Raw genomic sequence first — 25,408 nt, forward strand, 5'->3', positions numbered from 1 at the left:
ATTCTCGTCGTGTACGTCGCGCCGCGTCTTCTGGTGTTATGTTGTAAGATTAAACCAATACGAGAAATACCGATGTTTAATTTATGAAACTCGAAGGAAATTCCGGGGAACAAATCGGAAAAGTTCTACAAAAGGAACGTTCAAATCTGCAAATAATAATTACTGGGAAGAGCAAAAAGTAAGGTGTTTAGAGAAGGAAAGGACATTGACGAAGAAGAGCAGGCGGATGCGGAAGGGGATGAAAACAAGCAGAACTAATTTCTCGCCGGCTTGGATCGTTAATCGCTGCAGAATTAAGAGAACGAGCAGGCAGCCGGAGATAAAGACGATGGTGGAAGAGGAGGAGAACGAGCAGAAGGATGAGGAAGGTAGCGTAGGTGGAGTAAGGAGAGAGACTTGAAAGTACCTCAGTTGCGTCCTGGCTCGAATCCTCTCTTTTCTCTTCGTTCAACCCCTTCTAACTACACCAGCTCTGTCTCAGCTACCCCCTTCGAGCTGGCTTTGTGCACCAACGGCGGCCTTTGAATTTACGTCGAGGAGAAATTTATACGAAAACTTGACAATGCTCGGACTGAGTTCGCTGGCTTTCAAGTCCTCTTCTGGCCCTTCCTCCCTTCTATCCTTTTTTACACGCGTACACACATATGTATATATACATATCCTTACGAAGACCGTGTGTACGAAATCGTACACGACAGAGGGAAGCTTCTGAACCTAGCGAAGAAACAAGACGTTGGTCTTAGACCATGCGTCGTGTATTAAGCTTCTTAGCGCCTGGTATGTGTTAGAGTGGCTATAAAAAATATATATACACCATGAAATATCGTGAAACTTGGTAAAAATTATAATTATAGTAATTATAACCACTGTGTACACTACTGCTCATTTTCGAATACGTGGTTCTGACAGGTGGACGTGGAACCTGACAAAGTCTGACTGCCATCAATTGTACGCAAATTTAAAAAAAGACGTAAGTTAGATGAAATTCTTTCTCATTCTACCCGTTCTCCGGATATGGCAGGAACGGACTTCTGCTCTTTCGAGGCATTGCGAGATCATTTGAATGGACGCGATATCAAGCAATCAGTTCGGTTCATTTTTTCAATGAAAATCAATTTCTTCTTCGAAGTTGCCATGCAGAAGTTCCGAAACTGGTGGGATAATCGTAGAAAACAACGGATAGAATATAACTGATTAAATAAAAAAACAACACCGTAAGATAATGCACTTTATATGCACAAAACTGATATTACTTTCTCACCAACAGAATACTCGCAAAATTTTATCTTCATAACTCAGGCGTTAAGAGGTCAAATCGATCAAATGATGAAGACGCGTGAGTTATAGTCTTCGAAGCATTGTGGAGAACATCGTTCACGATGTAGAAGGGCGATGTCATCCTCGATGTGAGAGCTTCCTGAGGTCGACGTGGTAGGATCTGAGAAACTGCGCGACTGTCCTCAATGAAAACTATCGCGCTGTCGATAGTTTGGAACAGTTCGCTCGACTCTCGGAACTTTTCCGAAGAGAAGCATTTGATTTAGTATTTCGGGGGCGGTACGTGTTCGATGGAGCTGCTTTACTGCGGAGATATGCGCTTTCGCATGGTTTCATAGATATGAAAGTGTAATTAAAGATAAAGTTCGATGATGAATACGAGTCCAGAAGCGACAGTTATACTATCGTCCTAAAGTATACTTGCTTACCTACGACAAAACGCAATTCGATCGGTTAAAATTGTATATCTGACTTAGGTATATTTTTAGCCCACCGTGTTGACCATCGGTATGGCCAACAAGTTCGCCTTTCAACAGAAACTATCGTCATCGCGTTATGTGTTTCTTGCAGAATCATACACCTTTTGTACGTAATGTTTCCGTTTGTTAGTTGAAATAATAGATATAGCTGGCATGGACAGAGAGTTGATATACCATCCTGCACGACTGTCATTGTTTATTCACAGCTAAACCGATACGATAGAAAATATCATATAATATCATAAGCTCTCCACTGAAAGTAGTTCAACAGCGTCCGTTAGCTTTGGATTTTAATATCACAGGCGAAAAAGATAACGACAAATGAACAACGCGCGAATACAGATACGAGTGCGCATCAAGTGCCAGACGAGGCATTCAGACGACTAAAGACGGAAGTACATGCAGCTGACGGATCAAAGCGAAAAGCCTTTGCCAGACGTAACAGATTCGCATGGTTCTTAGTTCCATTAACTGGCAGGCACCTTTCAGCACGGTCTGACCCTCCTTTTCTTTGTACGAATTGCAGACACTCGAATAAGATCGCCTCTCATATCCTTGCCTAACCCTCACCCCAGTCCAGACACTTTAATCTTTGCTCTACTTTCCATAATATTACCTCTCCGAAGAACAACAGAGGGCTCTCTCCAGGAATTCGATGATATTCATGGATTTGTAACTTCAGCAGAAACGACGGAATCGCTATCTGCTTTGCAAACTACGAATCTGATTACCAGCATAAATCCCGTAACGTTGATGCCCGTTAATTCGATAAACACTTCACGCTTCGCGTTTCACGCAGCAATATATCGATTTACCTGCATTTCGTAATGCCCATTGCTTTTCTGCTTGGTACATTCTTGGATTAAACGGATCTTCTCGTCACTTTAAGAAACTTGCTTAATTGCCGACATACATTAATATTTCGATTTCGACAAAAATAAATAGCTACTGTTTATCGACAAACTTCAAGTAAAAATCATTTCAAGTAACCAGCAAATAAATAGCTACGATTCTTTAGTTTCCAATGTATTCGTCTAAACCGATTGCATCGTATATCTTCGACAAAATGTTAACGCCCTGAGAATTTCACGAAACCAGCACAAAGCATGTAATTGTACACAAGCGGTAATCCCAAAGCAGATCACGAAACGCACGCGTGTACACGTGTTTGTAACAAAACGCAGCGACGCGGCCCTGAGGCTTGAATTTTAATTATGTGTCAAGGAATTCATTTAATTAAATTCAATCCAAAGAGAGTCGCTAATTTACGACATCTCAGGGCTATGCAATTAAGAAACTCGTAAAAAAATCAGACGTTAGGCGAAGTTCGTTGGCCGACAAGTTTCCTCTATGCAGAAAAAAAAAAAAAAGAAAAAGAAAAGAGAAGAGTCACTTTGTGCGTCGAGGTCCGTTTTATCCACGGCAAAGTCCACGGGAAATGTCTCGCGGGTATCGCACAAGCTCAACCATAGGAACTAGTTTTAAAGAATTTTTAATTAATGAAGCCACCTTCGTAGAAACTCTATAACGACCGTAACACGCGGCCTTTAATAACCATTTACGACTCCGCCGTCGACCGTTCCTTAATTACTAGAACAGACGATGGCCAAAAAACGACGGCAAGGAGTACGTAAACGGAAGGCGACAGAACAACGGAGAATTACGGCGGCAATCGATTTTGCAATCGAGCAAGGCGCCTTAAGCAACCCTCCGACCGAATAATTATGTCGAACCACCTGGTAAAACTCAATTGTAGAGAATGCTCCATTAGAGACGCGATCTTTAATTGTCTACTTTAATGTTCGAAATAGGAAATCCACTCATTTTCATGGTAGAAGATAAACGAAGACCGCATGCAAAAGGTACGATTGGTCGGTTTCTGTTGATTTTATGTTTTTTATGTTACTTAGTAATTAAAAGCAAGTATTTCTTTCGCGAATTTTTATGCGTTTATGGGAAATTTAAAATTGCGAAAACGCTCAAAATAAATACAGGTAATGTGCACAAATATACGAAATATGTAGAGTATAATGTTTATTATGATATTTAATGGATAAAAGATCCACGTTCTAAGACAGTACGCGCGATTAGAGACGAAAAGGATTTCTTAAAAAATTTACTTTTTTAATCCAACGTAAAATGTGTAAACTTAGTCGAGATAAAAGTCGAAACTCGATCGGTGCCTTATCGCGAGAATTCCCGAAATTTCAATTACTTTTTATCCCGTACGATCGTAATTTTTCAAGGAAGCCCGTGAAATGAATTGGCAATTTCGCCCCGAGGATAGATATCGAAATTGGTTCCGCATTGCGTAATAATTCTGATTTATCGAGGACGCGGTCGAGTCGCGAAGGAAACTACAATAAAAAAAAACCGTCACGTTTCCCCTAACGACATTATCTCGTCGCTTCGTTTTCAGTTGCCACAATTAACGTGCTTCCTTAATGTCTGACGAGCTCAAATGAAAAACTTTCAAACAATTACCACGGTCACGAAAGCGTCGCCCACTCCAATTTTCGTTCTTCTTATTCCGGTCAAGAGTGACCAGATGCGTGCGAACGGACGATAATTATTACCGTACAATGAATTCAAAGCGTTAGATGATCACAGGAACTTTCTGGCAGCTACCGCGTGCGTTTAGTTTGTCTATTTCTCTTGCAGCGCACCGCTTTAGCAAACGAGGCGAAGTTACAAGTGTGAACAATTATTGTGCGGCAATTATTTTGGCTTTGCTCGATTGCTTTGAATGGGTAGAAAATGTTGACACACTTTGTGAAACGAGATAAAATCCGAACGAACGGTAAAATGGAATTCTGGGTCTCTCTGAAGAGCATGAAGTTGCAAGATACTAAGAGTGGTTTCTATAAAGTCGCTGCACATATGGGTGAGCGTACTTTTAACGTATTTCACGAATCTCTTTTTGACGATATATCCGAAAAACGTATCGAATACTTCTCTCCATTCTTGGTGCGATAGATGTTTAAGTGAATGCTTATACACACAGTAAATTTCAGCTTCAAAATTATGATACAAGTTGAAACTTGACACCCAAACGAACGCAAACGTCGTCGGAGGAGTGGTAAGCAATCCATCAAACCACTATCTGCATTGGAAGACAATTTCTATTCTGTAACGAAACATGGGCATTCGGCGACCCCGATCGGTTGAATGGCCTTGAACAGAGGAGCAGGACCGTTCGACCGCAGAGAAAACCCGGAACTCGGGGTGTACGTGATGTCACATCAATGCTGAATATTCCGGTTCCCAAAGCGTGCACGGAGAATTCCGTTGCTAAGGAATATCTGTCGGCGAAGTTTCATCTTGTTCCCTCGTTAACGCATGGCGATGTGCCAGTAACTAGGAAGGAGGAAGCAGGAGGACAGAAAATGGAATCTCAGAGGAGAATACACAAAGAAGAAGAAGGACGCGACGAAGTGACGAACAGAGACAACTAGGCAGTGCACGGGAACGTTCGGAAGTTCGAAAGTCGAACGACAGGTCGCGGCTTTGGCCCCGAAAGATTTTAGAATGAGCGCATTATCACAGAACTCTGACAGCATCACCTGACTATTATACACTCTGAGATATTCAGAGAGTAATCAATTCTTTGGGCTCACTTGGGATGAGATAGACAGCGGCTGTTTCATTATGACAGCGTATAAGTTGTCAGTAGAACAAGACGTTATGCGCGGACTAAGCGTAGACCATACTACTTACGCAGCTTCAAACAACGTGTGTGTGCGTGTGTGAATAACTTTTCGATATTATTCACGATACATTTTTAATGAAATAACATATGACTTTTATTATATTTAAAATTATATGTAATTGAGTATGTAAATACGTATATAAATTTTGTATAGCATAAATATCGTGTTATAACAAAGTTCGAAATGAAATAATTACGGGAAATACAAACGGCCTTACGTTTGAAAAACATCGTAACGAATTGGAACTTTGATACAAATGCATCAATTAACGCGGACCACAAACTTCGAATCCATCGATGCGGAAGATACGGTCGGTTACGACATGTTTCAAACCGCGCATATCAAACAACGATCGCGTGTAATTAAACGCTTATTTACGAGAAGTTTCGACAGAACCGCGTGTAACATTAATAACATTTAACCAGCACGAAATTCCTTGTTAACGTACCGTAACGCCACGCAGCCCAATAGTTTATACGAACATTACGCCAATGCATCGTAGATCTATTCTAATTAAAACTGAAATTCGAATACGAATTCCAAATAGTATCGATCAATTAAAAGGAAAATTAAATTTCGCGCGAACGAACGCGTTAGGTGGTCGTGTGTTTCGCCTAAATGAATCCAATTTTCCCATTAGCCGGTAATCCCTGTAAAACCCCAATTTACATTCAGCTTTATCAAATGTTTTCCCAAGATCACGGGTTACAAATAAGAGTACTGTAATTTTAAGCGATAGTTTAAATTACGCTAACTAAGAGGTACTTATCTCGAAACGATACTTCATATATCGTATGTTTATTATACAACTACCTAATATCCATCATCCGTAACGTTTCCACGAACCTGGCTTCTTATTTCGATCGACGATGATCGCGCTTTAGCAATTTTCAACGGTCTTCTCGTCCGCATCCGCAATCCGCCTCGTTGTCGCTGGATATAACGTTTTTATACTGCGGAAGCGAGGAAGTTGAAAGAAGCTGGCACTTCGAGCATCGGCGAAACTTTTATCTGGCTGACGTACAACTCTGTGTCTCCCTTTGGTCGTGTGTAGACGGCAGCAGCGAGTTTCCTGTATTTATGGCGCACAATAATGCGGATGCACAGGGATGCGAAGTTTCTAGTGGATACCGCGTGTGTATATAGAAGAAACCCGAGAATTGCGGAACGAGAGGAATCCGAATGAAACTGGGATTTCCCTTGCTTTCCATGGTGCACAATGCTGCCCTAAACTGCCAGAGTTACGGACGGAATTACCTATACGGTGAAAGGACCGACAATTAGCGCATGGAACTTGATGATCCGTTAGGCTTCTCAATGAGATAGGATTACGCAGCAACTCGGTTAAAACACTGCCTCATAAATACGGAAGAACTGAAATTTCCCCCGAGAAAGAACTATTGTATTAGCTCAGTGCATATAGAACGTCGTTTTTACATATTTAACGATATGTAGACAAAAAAATATCGACAAATATTTCACATTGAGACGTTGAGTTTCATTGAGCCTTAAATTTGAGATGGATCAAATATCTTAATCTTAAGGTATTTAATTATATACGTTTTATACATTACACTTTTTATGAATATCGTTAATTATCCTTACCATGTAAAGTACAGAGGTAAGCTACGTTTCAATAACATCAATCGAAGCTTAAAATCATCATATAAATTCAACATCGGACTGAAGTCGTTGCGAACTTGTTATTATACGGGGAGAAAGAATGCTCTGCTCCGTGTCAGCCCAATAAAAGTTTCATCGGTGCTCAGGGTGTTAGTAGATGGTAGAAGGATTTGAAGACACGCGTGGAAAACCGGTCTCAGTCTTACTCTACTTTATAGGAGTTAGGATAAGTGCGAAGAAAAGTTCCACGGTGTCTGCAATGCGAGTCGGTAGCTCTGGAGGATATCTCCTCGGTTACGTGTCAGTATAGCTCTGGTTGTTATCTTTTTATACGAACAGGTTATGGTTGCCATTCATTCAGCTGCGAATTAGCCAACCATGACCTGTTACGATATTTTCAAAAAGATAATTAAATGCTCGTTAATGACTGGTTTCAATGGACACAAATTTGTTTAACTGCATTACAGTTTCACATTTCACAATAAAATTGAAAGAATACAGCAATTTAGGTAAATCGGCTTGGAATTAAATATGGAAATGTAGTTACAATTGTTCGTTTGATCGCCAATTAATAACATAATTAATTCAGTTAATATCATTATCCTTTTCTACGGTTGGGTCAGTTTTATTCCCTCTTCATATTACTATGCATTATTTGTACATTGCCATCCATGAATATTTGGACCGTTCCATATTATTGCAAATGTGTATATAAATTAGTTGTATTTGAAATATAACTCCTTTATTTGATTTTTGCCTCTGATGACATACAAGGCAATCATATTATTGACGAAAAAAATATCTTAAATGCATAAATAACATTTTCCAACACACGTAATCTCTCGATTAAAACAACTTCGAAACCCGGAGGGCCACAAATGTCCGATCGAATTAACGTGAAAGTTTAAAATCTATTTTAAGTTCAAAATTCTATATGTGAATTATTTTAGTTTTCCTTATTTCCATTGAGTTTTTGTCCCAGAAACATTCAGGAATTATTTCTGGTTTGCAGACGACGTGCCTAACAGAACTGCCAGACGTGGCACCGTGCAACGGCACAGTGCGACTGCCACCGCCGTGTGAGGATTCCCCAAGTAGCGGCAGCAGCAAAGACCGCAGGGAAGAGAGTCCTCGCAGAAGATGCCGGGTATTGGCGCCCATCTTGCTCCTAGTGGCGGTTCTGCTTCTCGGAGGGCTTTGTCTACCATTGCTTCTACAATCCGCGCCTGTCACGCATCAGCAGAGGCTGGACGTGATCAGGAGGATTCTCACTGAAGTGCCTCTGATCGACGGGTAAGCTCGTGCATTCACGGAAGAATCGCGTCACAGAAAGCTAACGGAGGTATCGATCGAAATTCGAGTGAAATCAGTCTACCAGTTCTCGCAAGCATCTACGAGTGCCACCTATTCTATGACATAAACGAATTAACAATTCACAGATTCTAATGCTTTCCAATTATTAGTTGAATATCTATTACATTTTACTTTCTCTCTTTCGTCCAGGCCTTCTTGCACGATTGAATTAAAATCATTAGCGAAATTTTAGAAGTCGCAAACTATCGATAACGAGCTAGGTAAAAAACTAAAATTGTACAGCTAAATTGTACAAATTACAAATCAACTTATTATTCTGTTGGGTATAAAGCTGTAAAATTATAAAAAAGGAGTTCATAAGTGGTAGTGTGTCGAATAGTTGGTAAATTATCGTGTAAAAGGGCCCTGGATAGTACATAAGGTAGTCGATAATCCATGTAAAGAGATGTAGCAATATAGTTTACCTATCTAGCAATATAGTTAGCGAGTGATTTGTATTAAATAATTCTTCACGAAGCGTTTTCCACGGCTTTGTTCCTCAGGCACAACGATTTGCCCTGGAACGTCAGAAAGTTCGTACACAATCAACTCGGCGAGGTCAATCTGAGCAGCGATCTCGGCAGAGTTGATCCTTGGGCTAGATCAGACTGGAGTCACACAGACATTCCTAGATTACGTGCTGGTCTCGTCGGTGCACAGGTGAGCGTGAAATAACACAGATCCCAACCCAGTCCCTGGTAGCTTTTTCAGTCATCTCTAATTACAATTTCAACTTTGCCAACGTGACGAGATCTCCGCGTTTAATTACTTCAATCCAACTTAACGTTATTGTTTTGCGTTTTAAACAAACTTTACGAGCACCTTGTCGACCCTCGATCGTGCGGTTTCTGTTTGAACAACTGTCTTCGACCTACCGTCTAAAGAGACTTTCCGTACAAATATTATTGTAGCTCGGTGAACGACACTCGACTCCTCTGTTTTCAAATGAACATGTAAAATGAAACTTTAGAGAATTATTGTAGGCGTTCTGTAATAAAGAGAAGATTGATAATATATAAAATAGAAACTAATATGTAAACCAATAACGATAATAAATAGCAAAGCGTAGGATCATAAAACATACAAATTATTGTGGAAAATTTGAACGATATTATCATCGCAACTTGGCTCACGCAGTTGGAAATTCCTAGTCATTTTGAATTTCACTTCGGGAACAATTTTGGTGGGAATGATTACTTACCGTTTAATGGCACCGAAACCTGCTAACTTTCGATTGAAACTATTCGACCGGCTTCAGAAGGAACATATCGGTAAATCCCAAGCAAGTTTATGCTTAAACCCTTCGGGAGTAATCCAGGAGCGCTCAATTAAATTCGGAGAGAACCTGTCGAACTGGAGGAAATAGAAATTGGTTGTGCACGTTTGCTTACAGACAGTGCATGAAATCACAAAATGTTAAGTACGAGTCGAATACAGTACTACAGCAGTGTCGATCGAAAAATTCGGATAATGCTTTCGTGTTTAATTAAATACCCGAATACGATTAATTGGTAAATGTGTGTTCGGTCTAGTAGTATATTTTAATTGGGATCGAACATCGGAGATTATTTAATTTCCAAATGATTTAATAAAAATATTTGGAATTAAATTTTGCAAGAGACGGAACAACGTGTTCGATAATTATTAGAATTTTTTTCATTGTTGGTATATATAATGTATATACGTAGATATATCAATGCAAGGAATAAAGCGTAATTGGTAATTTTGTTGTTTGTGCTTAATCGCACGAGGTGCAGTAATTTAACGTTTAATTAAGAATACAAATTGTTGATTGGTATATGTATGTCGTCAATATCGATAGATCGATAATAAGTGCAAATTAATTAGGGCGTTTTTAATTGCATTTGGCGAAATTTTTAAGTAAATGATAGCTACAAACATTTCGTCCTATGCGTTATTTGCATACGCATATTTGTATACGGAACACAACTATAACGATTGTAAATAGACGAACTTTTATGCGTTTCTATATTCTCCTGAACATAATTAAAGGAGTGGAACATTATGTAGTTTCATCACAAATTATAATAAATATTATTGTATTAAAATATATTTATTTTGGACATTTCGTATATTTTTGTATTTGTTGAGATTGGCTGATAGAGGAACGAGTGAATAAATTTGTAATAGAAAAATATATTGAAATAAGTAAAGGTAAATAAGTATAAGTATATATATAAGTTCAGGTATAGTGTATGCTGATCCAGATCCTCACTCTTATAGTGTTACAATACAATACAATAGAAGAAGCTATGATAGGGAGCACGTTCATATATCTATAGTAAAGGACATTACCAAAAAGTTAACCTTGTAGCTCTAATTGAAGGCTACAAAAAACAGCGATAGAAATCTACTTATAGCTCTTTTGTTTCTAGATCCTTGTAATCCAAAACAAAATTTATATTCAAGGACACAATAATATGGAGCTCTCCTTATTTTGAATTTTTTCACTAAATTCTATTCTCTTCGTAATAGCGGTCTCCAGGTCACGGATATACGAAAGTAAAGATATAGAGTTTTTCTTGAAGTAATTACTTCAACACTATTACATGCATTGTGTACATTTTGTGCACTTTCTAATTCCCCGTAGATGCATGAAAGACCGCAATCTAATTATAAGCAACAAAATAATCTGCGATTATTTTATCAACAATTCTGTAATAAAATTACATCCTGTCAAAACCAACCAAACGAATGCTTTCAACCGATGGCGTACATCATTAATCCTACTTTTTCCCCGATAAATCAGTAATAAGTCCAGATCTTTCAGCAACTGGCCACGCCTCCAGCCCGTCCCGCGTATCTCGATAAATTACGACCATTGAAACGGGTCAACAAGTGAGCACTAACTCTTATCTGACCTAGAGATCCTGTTTGTACCGTCGCGTCGGTTCTTACCATCTTCGCAAGATATTGGCAATCGACAGATATGGATAGGTAGGCCGTAAACAAGGGGCAGATAAACGAGGGGTTGGGGAGTAAGAGAAAGAAGCAATGAAAAAAGAGCAATTATCGGCCACGAAGGCTACTACAATCTACGTGCGTCTTCCTTTGCGATCCAACCGGAACGGCGATCGACGTTAGTGCAACTCAAAACGAGTATTTTTACCAGACCACTAGAAAATGGATTCCTTTGATCTCGCGTAACGAGACAGCTTTTAATCTGATTCGAGAGATAGCCAGTAGGTATCTTCCTTGGGATCTTCAATTAGTCAATAGAGCAGGATATAGAGCCGCACAATCTTTCGACAATCCTAAAAGTCTGTCACGAAAGTACCTCTCTTTTGACTCGATGTTTCCAGTTACCCTTCGTGCGTTATCCAGCCGCAAAAGCCCAACTATAACTTCCACTTTGCCAACAGATTGGAAAGGCTATATATCTTCGACAGGGTATCGGTTTCGCGTTCACTGTTATCAGTTATAACCTTTGTTCTCGCGAACCGGCGTGACACGCTGGAAATTCGAAATTAAGAGACTTTCTATCGCGTCGAATTGGAGACAGGCTTGTAATTAATCCTTTGATCTCGAAATATGATAGAGGATGGGAGTTAAGGAGAAAGGAAATTGTCGCTTTTGTGCTGCTGAAAAGATGGCAAATGTGTTTCTTTCGGCCATGAACAGCTTGTTTATCGGATACATGTTGGCCGGTTAGATTGTTTGTCGATTGTCTCGATGAATCAATTACTGAAACGAGTGCAGAAGGATAAATATTATAGAATAGAACGGTGGTAATTTAAAATGGTAATAACAAAGCTGCACTGATTCGTAATTCGCAGATGGTACAATGATAGTTTTCCAAAGGCCGAATGTACAATGCCGTACAAGAAGAACCTGCAAGAATTCTGAGCGCGTCCGACAAAGGAAAGCGCCACATTTCCATATAATTGACTTCTCCCCTAATTATGAAGTCCGTCAACGTACATTATCAAACCAGTATATCTTGCACAAACTCCCTCAGAAAACCAATTCAATCTCACGAATTGAATGCAGACACTCGATGGATTCACCATTGTAATCATTCCTTTTTTTTCTTTTCTTTCCATTCTTCTTTCCGTGCTTGCTCCAGACCATAGAGCTCGTTCTATTTGCGTGTGATTCTATAGAAATTTCAGTCGAATCGACGTTACTTGAAAGATGTTGCCAAGTTAATTTGCTATTATTAAATATCATACTAGACGATACAATCTCGTGATACGAAGATCCTTATATAATTATTTATAAATTTCTGTAAAATTATTATATACAATTTATTAGGCGCGTAAAAAATACGGAATCCGTAATTACAAATATCGTGTCAAAAAGATTGTCAATTTACAAGTTCGAGTTCACTCGTCTTCCCGAAAAACACAAACGGAGGAAATCAATGAAAAACTCATTAAACCAATGCCAGAATCACTAGAGGTTGTCTATAAGGGGAAGTCTTTCCAGAGATCTCATAAAAACCCAGAGTCAGAGCGAAAGTGGTCCCGATCCAAAATTGATAGTCTAATTATGAAATGGATTCATGGTGACAGGGTCGCGCGAAGTCTTCGTATACCGCAAAATTTGTGACCATCCACCCCTTTCCCTTTTCCCCTGGCTATTTCTCTGCCTCCATCCAGGCCCCCAGGAGGATATTAATGGTCCTCTGGGCGCGTTCCATGACAGAAGCAAGCCAATTTCGATCTGGATCAATGACGACACCATAATCAGCAAAGCCCTCGGCAGACCCATTCACTTAGCCCAGACCTGCTGCGGGCAATCGGTGCACTAATACGGTGCTACCAATGCCTGAACGTCCATTTCCCTCTCTCTTCCTCCATCTTGTTCTCTCTGGTCCGCTTTCTCTCTATATACATATTTATCACTGTCCTTCTCAGTGCCACAGCTTTCATGTCCATCTCTATTGCTCCAATTTCATGGCAACATGTACATACTCGTATACTTAGTCACATATCGTCATCTCTCTTTCCCTCTCCGGTGCTCCCGCTGGACCAGCTGAACTGTACTTGCGTTTGAGATTAGGTCACAGATTAGATGACGCTGTGTCGTGTCAAGTGAGTCTGCCTCCTTAGGGAAGCTACGTCGCGAGCAAAGGAAATTTTGTTAAGAAAAACCGATATTGTGAAATTAAGAAATTCCCTGACAAAAGATATTTCAAGAAATCGGGAAACGACCGAATATGATTCTTTGTACGCAAGGTGAACAAAGGAATACTTAATTAATAGACAGATAATTAAAGAAACGAAAGGATACAATCAATTTTCTAAATATAGGAAGTTCGCTTACAAAAGCTAGAGGGCTTTCGAAGATTTTCAGATCACTTTTATCTTTCTTCTTAATAGCATGCTGTACTTTTTTTCATAATAGCGCCATATTACCAGTCAGATAATTAAACTATTGCAGATCTATTACAGAATCGGTAAATCTCTCAATGAGATTCAGGAATAATAAACCGAAAAAGTATCAAAACTTTAACGACCTACCATTCGTACCTACGATATTCCTTCGTTTCTATGACGTTTTTCTTCATTGCAAAAAGCATCATAACGAACAGGTTTGAAATCAACAGAAACTCAACGTAAATCGAAGTTAACGATCGAGCAATTTTCATTCTTCTCGTCTGGGTGGTAAAGCTCAGCCGATCATTCTCGTCGCAAAATGTTTGCCTGGCCCCGATAGCAAAGCATTCCAAGCGATTAGTCATAATGGTCCGGCTCGCATAATGGTCCAAAGCCAAGAGGCCACGTACTCATTACGTATTCGGGCTGGGCCGTGGTGCATTCGAAACTTCGACAAGTTTGCACCGGGTACTATTTGGACTTGGCGGAGCAGGAAGAAGGCTTGCTAACGACTCTGCCAGTGTCAATGGGCCGGGAAGCTTCAAGAGAAACTTTGCCCTTCGATTATCGACACGATAATTACGCGGGCTTAGTTACCTCGCGCGGATCACCTACTACTCACCGTCTTAATAGTTCAATTTCGCATTTCTATCGGCTGAATTCCGAAGAATGTGATATTTTATGGTTATAATTACTGCGGTTATAACCTACGGAAGAGTCTATTAAGGCAGAGTTAAGTAGTATGATTTTAATAACTCTTCATAGACGTTACATCTTTTTTAACGTATATCTTATTTTAAAAGTTCTATTCTATGATAGATATGCGTTATGATGATCCTGTTTGTTACGAACTCATTACGACCTATGTTAAGCAGTATTATATAGCTTCTGTAAATTTTAAATATTTGATATTTTCGGTTCCTGATTCTCAGGACTGATGACGAATTCGGAATGTACCTATCACAACGATTAACAAGAGCCACATCTAAATTCCAGCATCGTTCAACTGGCGTCTCACGTAATTGCCAAGCTCTAATCAATAGTTTCTAATCACCAAATTCATACGTAAACTGGTTTGTGTTGGACTCAAAGGATTGCCCTCTAACGATCCAACCACGCAGATTACTAATGAGTAATGTTCCATAGTTCGGTAACGTCGATACATCACGATTGAAGATAATAAAATCGACACAAAGTTATCGTAAAATTGCGCGAATGAAATTTCTAAAAGTTTCCTATGATAAATACGATATATCCATTATAACTTCGTGAATCAGCGTACATGTTAAAACATTTATTCTAACTTTCACGTAGAAATTCGTCTTGTTAATTTAACCTACACGTTCCGAACGAAATCAACGAATCCGATTCGTGAAGGGAACTAATTTCGCTTGAAACGCGTATCCATTCGAGGTTCGTTAATTCGACATTGAAAGTCACAAATAGAAAAAGCTGAAATTTCATTGTACGAGTGACGAGAAAACCAGGTGAAAGAGATGGCACGTGTCGATACGTCAATCACTATGAAAATCATTGGAATCCACCCTGCATAACACACATCCTCTTTTTGCCTCTTGTTCACCTACGAACAGAAGCACCGCCATCATGCGGGCTTTCTGTGCTTACACGCCACTGCGACTGACGCAACGCGAACAAAATTCTGTTCGAACGTTTAAATTATTCAATTATATATATTCCGCGCGACGATAAACTACCGGAAATGTCACTTACGAACATCGGGTCAAATTATTGCCTGTCATTGTTAATTACCACACGTTGAAATTAATTCTTCCACTTATCCTATAGACACTGACTGAACGAACATGGAGAATACTCGCGTGAAAAATAAAACAAATCAATGGATCGGTCAAAACAAACTGACCAAGTGTTAAACAAAATTTTAAACATTTACAAATTTTAAGAACGCAGATTTTGTATAGACATAAGATTTTTCTGACTAGCAGCATAAGGTTGGAACTTGTTCTTAAAAACTTATACCGCACTACCTATACGAGAAAGTTGATTTCGACGTTTCTTCCTCTATCTTCGACATAAAACAGCACCTTCCTTCGACAAAAGAAATTTCCCTCGCGTACATCGCCGTTACTCGAAAATAATCAACGAACAAAGAACGATCGATGAACGCAGCTCATGCATACGAGCTCCTCCAACTTCTCCATCACCCTGTACAATGAAATTCCAATGTTTTCATCTATATCAAACTCGAAGGAAGAAGAATTTTCTCCATCTGCTTGAATCGAATCGAAAAACTCTGAATGAAATTTCCGTGAAAAGTGGAGCGCGGTTGATTGTCCTCGTTAACGATTAATCGTTAAACAACGAATCAGAGTTTTATGAGGGGCTGATAAAATCGGGCAAAGGGGTGGTTGCGTTTGTCGATATGTCAATCACTTCGCCGGGGTTACGGAGATGCGGCTCACAAAACGTTACTTCCGCACATGCACCTCTCCTCGTCATCTACGGCGGTGGCTGGGAAGGGTGAGACGGATTGGTTGTTATTACGAGAGGGTATAATCGTGATGCAGCACATGCAGGACTGGTTTACGGGCATCCATTTATAGTAGGTGCATGGCACTCTGGCTGGCGTACCGCTATCATAATTAGGTCATACCAGCCAGTCCTGATGCACGCAGCCATTTTCAAAGAGTAAACGCACACCCCTGCTACTTAACGAGAGGATTTCATTGGGTTCTTTATTTGAACGAAACCGACGAACCCCCGGTGTTGGTTACAAGCAAACGAATGGCGTACAGAGGAATGGAAAATTCTTTCATGCGAAATGTTTCTAGGCAAACGTACCGTGAATTCGACCGAACGTAATTAAAACAGTGGAAAAGGAGCACTGATTATGGATGGTACACATCAAAACGAAATAAATTCTTGCTTCGTAAGAAGATGCTATGATTCGATAGAAACAACTGTTTGAAACTACGTATCTCTAACGTGCGTCTAAATACGTTTTATGGATGACCAGAATTAAAATGACGAAGCGAAGCGAAGAGAATTAAAGTGATAGGATGAAAATAACTAGGTATATATATAGTAATCCAATTTTATCGGGCCAAACTTGTTTAGGATATTCTATGGATATAAATAAGAAAAAATGTTATATAAACATAGTTATATAAACATAGATTGTTCGAAGCTTCATTAAAAAGTTATGACAAAAATATAAAATATGAAAAGGACAATATTTAGACCCGCAGTGTCGCCTAATTTCATACCACTACAATTTTATGCGTGTATTTTCGAATCGATTTCGTGCAATGTATTATCGAGACAATGCTACGTTCGATCCTTTGAAGTAAAATTTATCGAACCGTTTTGGACCATTTTTCTTGTGTAAGAAATGGCTCGACAAAATTCAACGGGTGCTAATAACAAGAGGTGTGTTTTATTGCATGCTGTTCATGAGAAGTATTGATTGCATGGGCTGTTCGCCAAAAGCTTAATTTCCGGTTCTGCAATAAGGACGACTTGCTCTGTGTTACGTCGGCCGACTCTCTACCTGGACGGGGCCTTGCATCGCACATGGCAACCATATGTCTGCACATCCTTACTGCATACTCTAAAGAATCTCAAGGACCGACCATAAATCTTAGAAAATCTCAACAAAGTTTCTCAGTCCGAACAAGGATCTTTTCTACGAAAGTAATTTCTAAGATCTCTGGTTTGTGTCCGGAAAACACTTAAAATTAGTTATTTTCACACGTGCGATGCTTCCCACCACCAACCTTCTATCGAGGGCGGCTAAGACCCCTCCTGGTCCACCAACAATCGTAATAGCCAATAGAAACAACGTCTATTTCCCTCACTTTCCTGACCAAAAAACTGTCATTAACGAATCCGATGATCCCATGCGTTAGACACACCCTTTCCCAGCTCTCCTCTGACACAGCATCGTCACTCTCGAGTCAGATCATCTTCGTCATCCGAACAGTCAATAAGTTTACCACGATTCTACCTTCAAATCAATTCGTTTGCAAAGTCTAACTATCGCATCGAGACATATCGTCAAATCGGGTCATATTTTCTGTAACGCATAAACTGTACTCATCGTCAAATACTTGTGACGCTCACAATATTGTATAATCCATTGTTGAATATATCTATCATATTAACCTGTTAACACAGTGTTAATTTCAATTAACCACCCCTGTTATCCTAATCGAAACACGGGGAACGACTACTTCGCGGCGTCGATTATCCGAATCGTAGCGAGAATTTACGCCTCTCGCTGACGCGTTTTCCTCGCGACCGCGTCTCTCCGCGAACGGTCGTAACACTCTGATTGACTTTTAAATTATGAAAACGTAATAAAAGAAAAGAAATAAGCCCCGACACTTGTTACTCATCACTACTTTTACGATATCAAGAAGAAGAGAAAAGGTGTAGTATAATATATTATGTACAGAGGCTTACAAAAGTATTTACAATCGTGGTGTTGTGCTTAACTTTTAAATTATCTTCGATTTCAGGCATTTCGATTTCTATTCTTCACGAAATGCGTCAGTTTCGGACAATTTTAATAATTAGACGATTCGCTGTTAATGTTAAGTTAATAATTTCATTATTAAACATAGTTTTCATTTAATACTTTGCAAGTTTAAGTCCGCCTGCGTATTCTTACAATGTCAAACTAAACACCGTAGCAATCAAATCACGCCAACTTCAGATCCTAAAGTTGTATAAAACCTGAAATTGTTGTGTAAAAATAGTATAAAACTTCACTGGAAGACGCAAAGAACTAAGAATGTCATGGGAATATCGTTTCTGTTTGTAAAGAAAAGAAGGAAATATTAAAACGACTGTGATCTGTATTCTTTTTTAAAACTGCGGAATTTTGAAGCGAAGAATAGAATACGCGTTCGTAGCATAACAGATATTCCATGCATATATGCACAGGCACGCACACAAACGCACGCATGTGGGAACAGCAACAGAAGAGATTTATTAAAATCACGAAGGCGACTCACGTGAAAAATTTGAGACACATCTTTCGTTCGCGGATGTTTTCACGGAAATTCGTGAAACTTCTCCCTGGAAGTTCGCAGACGGATCATTCGTAATTCAAAGATGCATCCATCTTGCATATACCTATGTATGCGTGAGATGCTCGCATTTGCAAACTTCTCGGCAGTTGCGTTAGTTCATTTCAAGTGTTTGTTTTCTTCGACGTTAGTTCGGCATTCACAAACATCCTTCGAGATGCAAACTCGTAAAAAGAGGGCTCACAGGCTGCAGGCTAGTTTCTTTTTTCCCACCCTGGCTGCGTCTACCGTTTATTCCGATCTATTCGCGTATGACCCATCGTTCCTCTTTGTTCGTTGAGTGTTACGAAACATCCTTTTCCATCGAGATATTGCACTTCGGTAAACAACCCCAGCCATCCAATCCTTTCATTTACTTTCTTTTTTTTTTATTTTTTTTCTTTTTCAAGCTTCAACTCGATATCGCAAATTGCTATTGACGCGTTGGATATCTGTAACAGACTTCGAAGGCATTTCCTTTTTATCTTTTCACGTGAATCCTGTATTTGAGATCATTTTTAATCATAATGTGAATTTTATCAAAGTATAAGAATCAGTAGAAAAGCAGTAGGTAACTAGAAAAAGTAATTAATATCTTTTTATACCATTAGCAGATTATAGATTTAAATTATCTAATTTTAAAAATCATTTCAGTAATGCGTAAACCTGACAAATATTGTATGTTCGTGGCATTGAACCTGTAGCTTTTCAATTTATAAAAAAACAAATTGTGCAATAATAGAAATATAATTCAGGAGTCCAATATACCACCTATAATTTTGCCATAGAATGAAATTATAAATTGTAATTCGCCGGATAAGAAACTAAACTGTCGGCATCCTTAAAAGCTGAAGCACATGATTAAACTTGAATTCTCGAAACTTTGGCTTACATCACCACAATTCTTAGTCCGCCATGTTATTGCTTGATTATGCGCTTTTGAGTGTTTTGAAACGCACCACCTAAGTTTTCGAGCAGATTAACTTTCTTGGAAAATGTATTTGCATAATATTACGTAAAAACGAGTTCGTTCTGTATGCATCGTTTAACAGCAAGTTTCATAAAACTGTGTTGCATTCTATTTAATATTCGAAGGAATTCAGCGTATCGATTGAAATTCACGATCAAGCGTTTCGAAGGAATTGAACTTCTACGAACTAACGTTCGACAAGCTCTTTCATCGATGGAAATCTTATATAATTTGAACAGAGAGGATTTATCCATTTGTAATCTCACCACTGCACGCTATTTTTGAGAGTTGTTTTCAGAGATAATCATAATTCATCTTGATGGTTGCAAACGTATTACGCAACTTCTTTATTAATTCATTATGCAATACTCTCACATACTTCGTTTACGCGATTTCAGAATTTTTTAAAATATGCATCGGTGTACATTGCCGCACAAAAATATTCCACGGTTTGTTTATTATTTACAAGATTTAATCTCGTTACAAAATCATAAGTAACCATTGTAATCTTTATGATTTATATAGAGTGGAATATTGCAAAGAATGCAGAAAATACTCGATAAATGATATACTCACACTCGCATATGAGATTCATCTGCATACACTGGCGTGTACCACAAAATTAAACACGTGCACAACGATCCAGAGCACACGAACGTCCTGCCGGATACTTGGAAATGAATACCTGCGTGCGTTCCACGCGATAAATACGAAGCGCATGTGAACCATGGTTATGCGGGAAGGCTAACAGGAATTCGCAAACGCGCTCTAGAAAGTTATTTCAGTAATTAACAACAAACCGCACCGTGTCGAAGATTCATTTCGGACGGACCAAAGATTAATGCATCGCCTTTATCGACAATTGATTAAGTACATATATTATATTTGACAGATTTTCAAGTTCGTTTCTCTCAAAAACGAAGCTTCCACCATCACGCTTCTATCAAATTGATTCTTGATTTTCGCCTTATTTCGAACCACAGAATTTCCCTGATTTCGTTTGTACCACGAATTTAGACCCACGGTGTATTAATTTTCGTATCATTCAAAGGTAGCACTTTTATATTCATACAACTGCAATTTCGTACACAAATATGGAAATGATATGTACAACCTGATAAGAAAGCACTTCGTTAAAAGATAAAGATGCGTAGAAACATTTTTTGAAACAATTGTATACGCACGCTACACACGTAACATCTTATTAAAGAAGAGAACGTAGAATGTAAAACAATTTGGTGCGACTCGTAAAACAAGATCCTCGAGCTCCGTAATAAACGGTATCCTAGTTAACAGTTGTAAATGTTTTAAGCACGCCTTAAATACATCATATTATACGAAGCCAAGAAGAGTACTCGAGCGCCCAACAAAATTTCTCTTCTCCCACTAATACGAGAGTAGTTTCTATTCTCTTTGGATACGTTTGGGTACACCAGCGGCTCTTCCGGCCAGCTAACGCAAACACTAATACATCCGCCAATTTTCGTTCGCGTTTCCTCCCTCGTCTCTCGGTCTCGTTTTCCTTCCTCTCTACTTAACCTGAGTTTCACTGATAAATCGACAGGGCGTTTCCTCGGGCAATAGGGTAGCTTTAAATTTACTCGAAAAAAGGAACGGGGAGAGGGAAAGTAGAAGGATGAGAGATAGGAAAACCGTGACGAGGGTAAGAAAATCGAAGGGATGGGTAAAGGAATGAGAAACTGGTGGAGCAAGATTAAACAAGGTAAAAAGAACGAAACAAACATTGAAAAAAGTAGCGAGATGCAAATGAAAGTTGAAAGAAAACGAACATAAGGACGAAAGACGTAGGTAGCCTGGATCTGAAATTTTCATTGCAATTATTTATTCACGGTCGGAATTTAGTAAATAAATAATAATAAATTGAATAGCACAATAGTAAATTTAATATACTTGGATTTAATCGATTAGTATGCAAATGCTATAGTAAATGCAATGGTATGCAAATATGATAAGATGATATAATAAAGTAGTACTGTGATGAAACTAAAAAATAAGATTTACAGAGAAATAGGAAAAATCGTGATGTTGGCGCTCTTGTTCGAATCGAAAGAACAGGAGAAGAAATAAAAATCTGATGGAGAAAGATTAAACAAGGTAAAAAGAAGAAAACAAACAGGGAGAAAAGCAGCGAAATGCAAATGTAGATGGAATGGACGCGAGCATAAGCGCGAAAAATGCAGGTAATCGGGATCTGAAATTCCGACTGCGTTTATTGGAGGGTCAGTGAGGAAAGCCAGAGCAAAGAATCCCCTGTCGTGCTATTGGCGATTTGTAATTTGATTATCGAGACTCAATTCCAAGAGGGTGGCGATTCTATTGTCATCGATGGTAAGCGCCTACTCCAGGGGAATTCAATTTTTTAGTTTCTTCGAGAAAATGCAGTCCCGCAGCACGAATAAATATTAAAACTCGATAAGACCGGCGGCCCCGGCGCGCTTCCAGCACTTTGCCGCTTCTTCGTTTGCATATTGACTTTGACGTCTAACAAGGTAGGGTTACGTGAGAGTGGAAACTACTCGGAAAAGTGCGGACCCCTGTAAATTGATCGAACACGAGCAGCGCATACAAGAGAAGGAAATTCTCGTTGCGGATGTTCTGTTGTTTCTTCAACGCATAAATTTCTTTCATTCGCTTTAAATTGCAGATTCTAAGTCCCTGTATTGCACTGCTTGACAAATACTCTGTTCTTTTTTCGAAAGAGAGAGAGAGAGAGAGAAGGAGAGAGAGAGATTAAGAAAATTGATCGCAAGATAATAACGTTCGCTGAAGCGAAACAATTAAGTAAAAACAATAGCATTAAGGTGAAATAAAAGGAAGGCAAGTGTAGGAAAAGGTCTAAAGCCAAGTCATCCGATAATCCAATTGAGTAGTTTCCCATGGAAACGACGCGACGTCTCTAAGGTTTCCCGAAGGAATCACCTTCACGCCGATAAATCGATCGTAGCTACTTGAAAATGAATCCATATCGTATTAACGACGGACCAACGACGAGAATCGTATCCAGCGAACCCTTCTCGCGATTGTCTACGAATAGCAAAAGAATAGATAAAGGCCTACCAAGAAAATAGAGAGCCGATCGGAAGTGGGATGCGAAACCATTTCCCTGACCTAGATTCTAACTGGTAAACGACTTTGCTAACTACGGGAAGATGCACGAGTCGTGGGCTTCCAACTTGCAATTTTCAAGAGAAAAAAAGCATCATCCGTTATTTCGTTAATAATGTAAACAGGCAATACAGCGTTCGCACGGAAAATCGAGGAACCGGAAATTCATGCTTTTAAAGGCAGGATTGGTTTACGACGTGTTGTGTTCACTCGTATTTTTTTGCCGATGGCGTAAGAACGTTAGCTTGCAGCCAGTTTCCACTTAACGAGTACTCGATATCTATAAACAAATCTAATGTTGAACTTTACAGTGATTAGATTCTACATGTTTTTGCAAATTCATATTCTTACAAATATAACTATGAATTCAAAGGATGAAGGTTTAATATCTACGCAATCGTGGATTTTATGTTGGTCCTGAAAAACAAGGACGGAGCATAAAGTCGGAGACGAAAAAAAAAAAAAAAAGGAAAGAATACGATGATCAACCAAGGAAAAGTAATAGGACCGTTCGCAGAAGTAAAGAACAAGTATGGATTTGTTCTCACCCTTGCGAGAGAGCAACAAAAATTGGGGGAGCAGTATGTTTTACGGCTTCTGGGGAAGATTCGATCCGAATTGGTTTCCTAAAGGATCATTTTCTTTTCCCCCGTATTATGACCTTACCGTTCTGTATGGCTTTCGTTCCACCATCGTTGTAATGAATTGACACCATGCCGCGGGCTAACGTCAAATATAACGAACAATATTGATCACTGGTTACTCTTCGTGTACCTACAGTCAGTCACGAAAGCATACATACATCTACCTAATTTTGTGTATCTAACTTACCAAGGAAACTAAACACTTTATCACAAAATTATTTAAGTATGTTTACATGCCAATACGTGTTATATTTTTTCACGAAAACTTGCTTTCTTGTCAATTATACGATTACGATTATTGGAATATCATATATACGAAGTATTACAGATTGAGAAATTTGTAAAATTATTTGCAAATTCGTTCCTGTATTCGTTTTAAAAATTGATTTCAAGGTTCGTTAATGTATTCGTGACCGTTGGTGTAATTATACGAGCTTTTAGACACGAACGTTGCAGTCTAACAATTGCTGTTACTTCTATGTCATTGTCCGTATTCAATTATTAATTACGCGACACATTCCTATGGAAGACAATTTGAATCACGCTTCCATGCCTCGCGATATAAATTGCTGCAGCCCGTGGAAATTTCACTACGTCTGTATACGTAAAAAATTCTTACTTCCATGAAAGAGAATTACGTTGAGCACTAAAATATTAAATATGCATAACAATCATTACGAAGATTACATCTATATTCTATCAAATTATCGAATCATATTTAGACTGTACATGCATATTGTGTTTTAAAGATGTTTAGAGAACACATAATACAACGATACGCAAAGATCTAAAGATATATAAAATATTCAAAGTAGAATACTCGTTATGGTATTTAGTAGATGAGACAAATTTCTATTCAAATTCCATTTCTTCAGTTGCTTTCATAGAAACATGAATTTGCATAACTATTCACGGTCTAATCGTATTAAATCAAATTTCTCGGCACGTACTTTCCCCACCAGTTCCGCGGCTCTATTAAAGGAATATGACTCATTCTCATTTGGAAAAGTTTATCCCGCGGAAACTAACAGTGCATAACTCACTAACGATTTTCAATTCGCTTACATTAACTTGTCGTTTTCCGCTCGGAACGCAGTTAGTTAAGTTTCGCGTTATGGCAACCGAAGGTTGCCGCGGTTGTTTCGTCAAACCGAACATCGGAAATGATGTAGCAGAGCGTCCTGGCTGATTCTCTTTTCGCGATTACTGCGCGTTCTTCGAGTTTTCGTCGGAGTTAGAATGGAAACGAGATTCCGTAGTTCCCTCCCCACTCTCCGCGTATTCTCCGCGAGTCTTTATCTATACATAAGTACTCGCGTGCAGCGAACTTTGTCGATGCAGATTTCTTTTGCGTGTTAACGCACTTTCGATGTCCCCTCGAGTTGTTTGGATGTAGACCACAGAGAAGGGTAAAGTTCTTTCTCCTGTGAAATCATCATAGGAATATGAAAACATTTTGCGCGGCCAGCTAACACGATTTGTTGCATGTGCGCGACAGAAAAAGTGGACTAGAAACTGATTTTCTAGTTTATGGCGAGGATAATCGGAGATCGCAAATGAAAAACCTGATAACTCTGTACTTCTTATTGTCACTGGCACATAGAGTAATTTCATTCTTGAAAATCTTTACAGCTATTAAACGCGAGAATCGATACTTCCAATTTGTAAAAGAATAAAATAACGAATTTCTCTTTGAAAGAACTAAATTTCTGCTTGATAAAAAATCTTTCTACGCGAGACAGGTCAGAGAATTTCTATTTCCAGTCGGGTTAGTCGGAAGATCGTGATCGAACCTCGGGAAAGTCAAGAAGGAAACCGTGGAAGCCAATAAA

General features: G+C 39.0%; 1 protein-coding gene and 1 long non-coding RNA gene across 6 annotated transcripts in view; one reads left to right on the forward strand and one right to left on the reverse strand.

The window, feature by feature from the left end:
• The window catches only part of LOC139992796 (uncharacterized), a 208,635-nt gene that overhangs the window by 125,029 nt on the left and 58,198 nt on the right, over positions 1–25,408 (reverse strand). The window lies entirely within an intron of this gene.
• The window catches only part of LOC139992777 (dipeptidase 1), a 146,402-nt gene that overhangs the window by 92,014 nt on the left and 28,980 nt on the right, over positions 1–25,408 (forward strand). For both annotated transcript variants that reach the window (XM_072013965.1, XM_072013966.1), the window contains exons 4-5: positions 8,103–8,383; positions 8,947–9,103. In XM_072013965.1, the coding sequence (XP_071870066.1) occupies positions 8,103–8,383; positions 8,947–9,103 (438 nt within the window). The remainder of the gene's footprint in view (positions 1–8,102; positions 8,384–8,946; positions 9,104–25,408) is intronic.

This window comes from Bombus fervidus, chromosome 12 (assembly GCF_041682495.2).
Source record: "Bombus fervidus isolate BK054 chromosome 12, iyBomFerv1, whole genome shotgun sequence".
Classification (NCBI taxonomy): domain Eukaryota; kingdom Metazoa; phylum Arthropoda; class Insecta; order Hymenoptera; family Apidae; genus Bombus; species Bombus fervidus.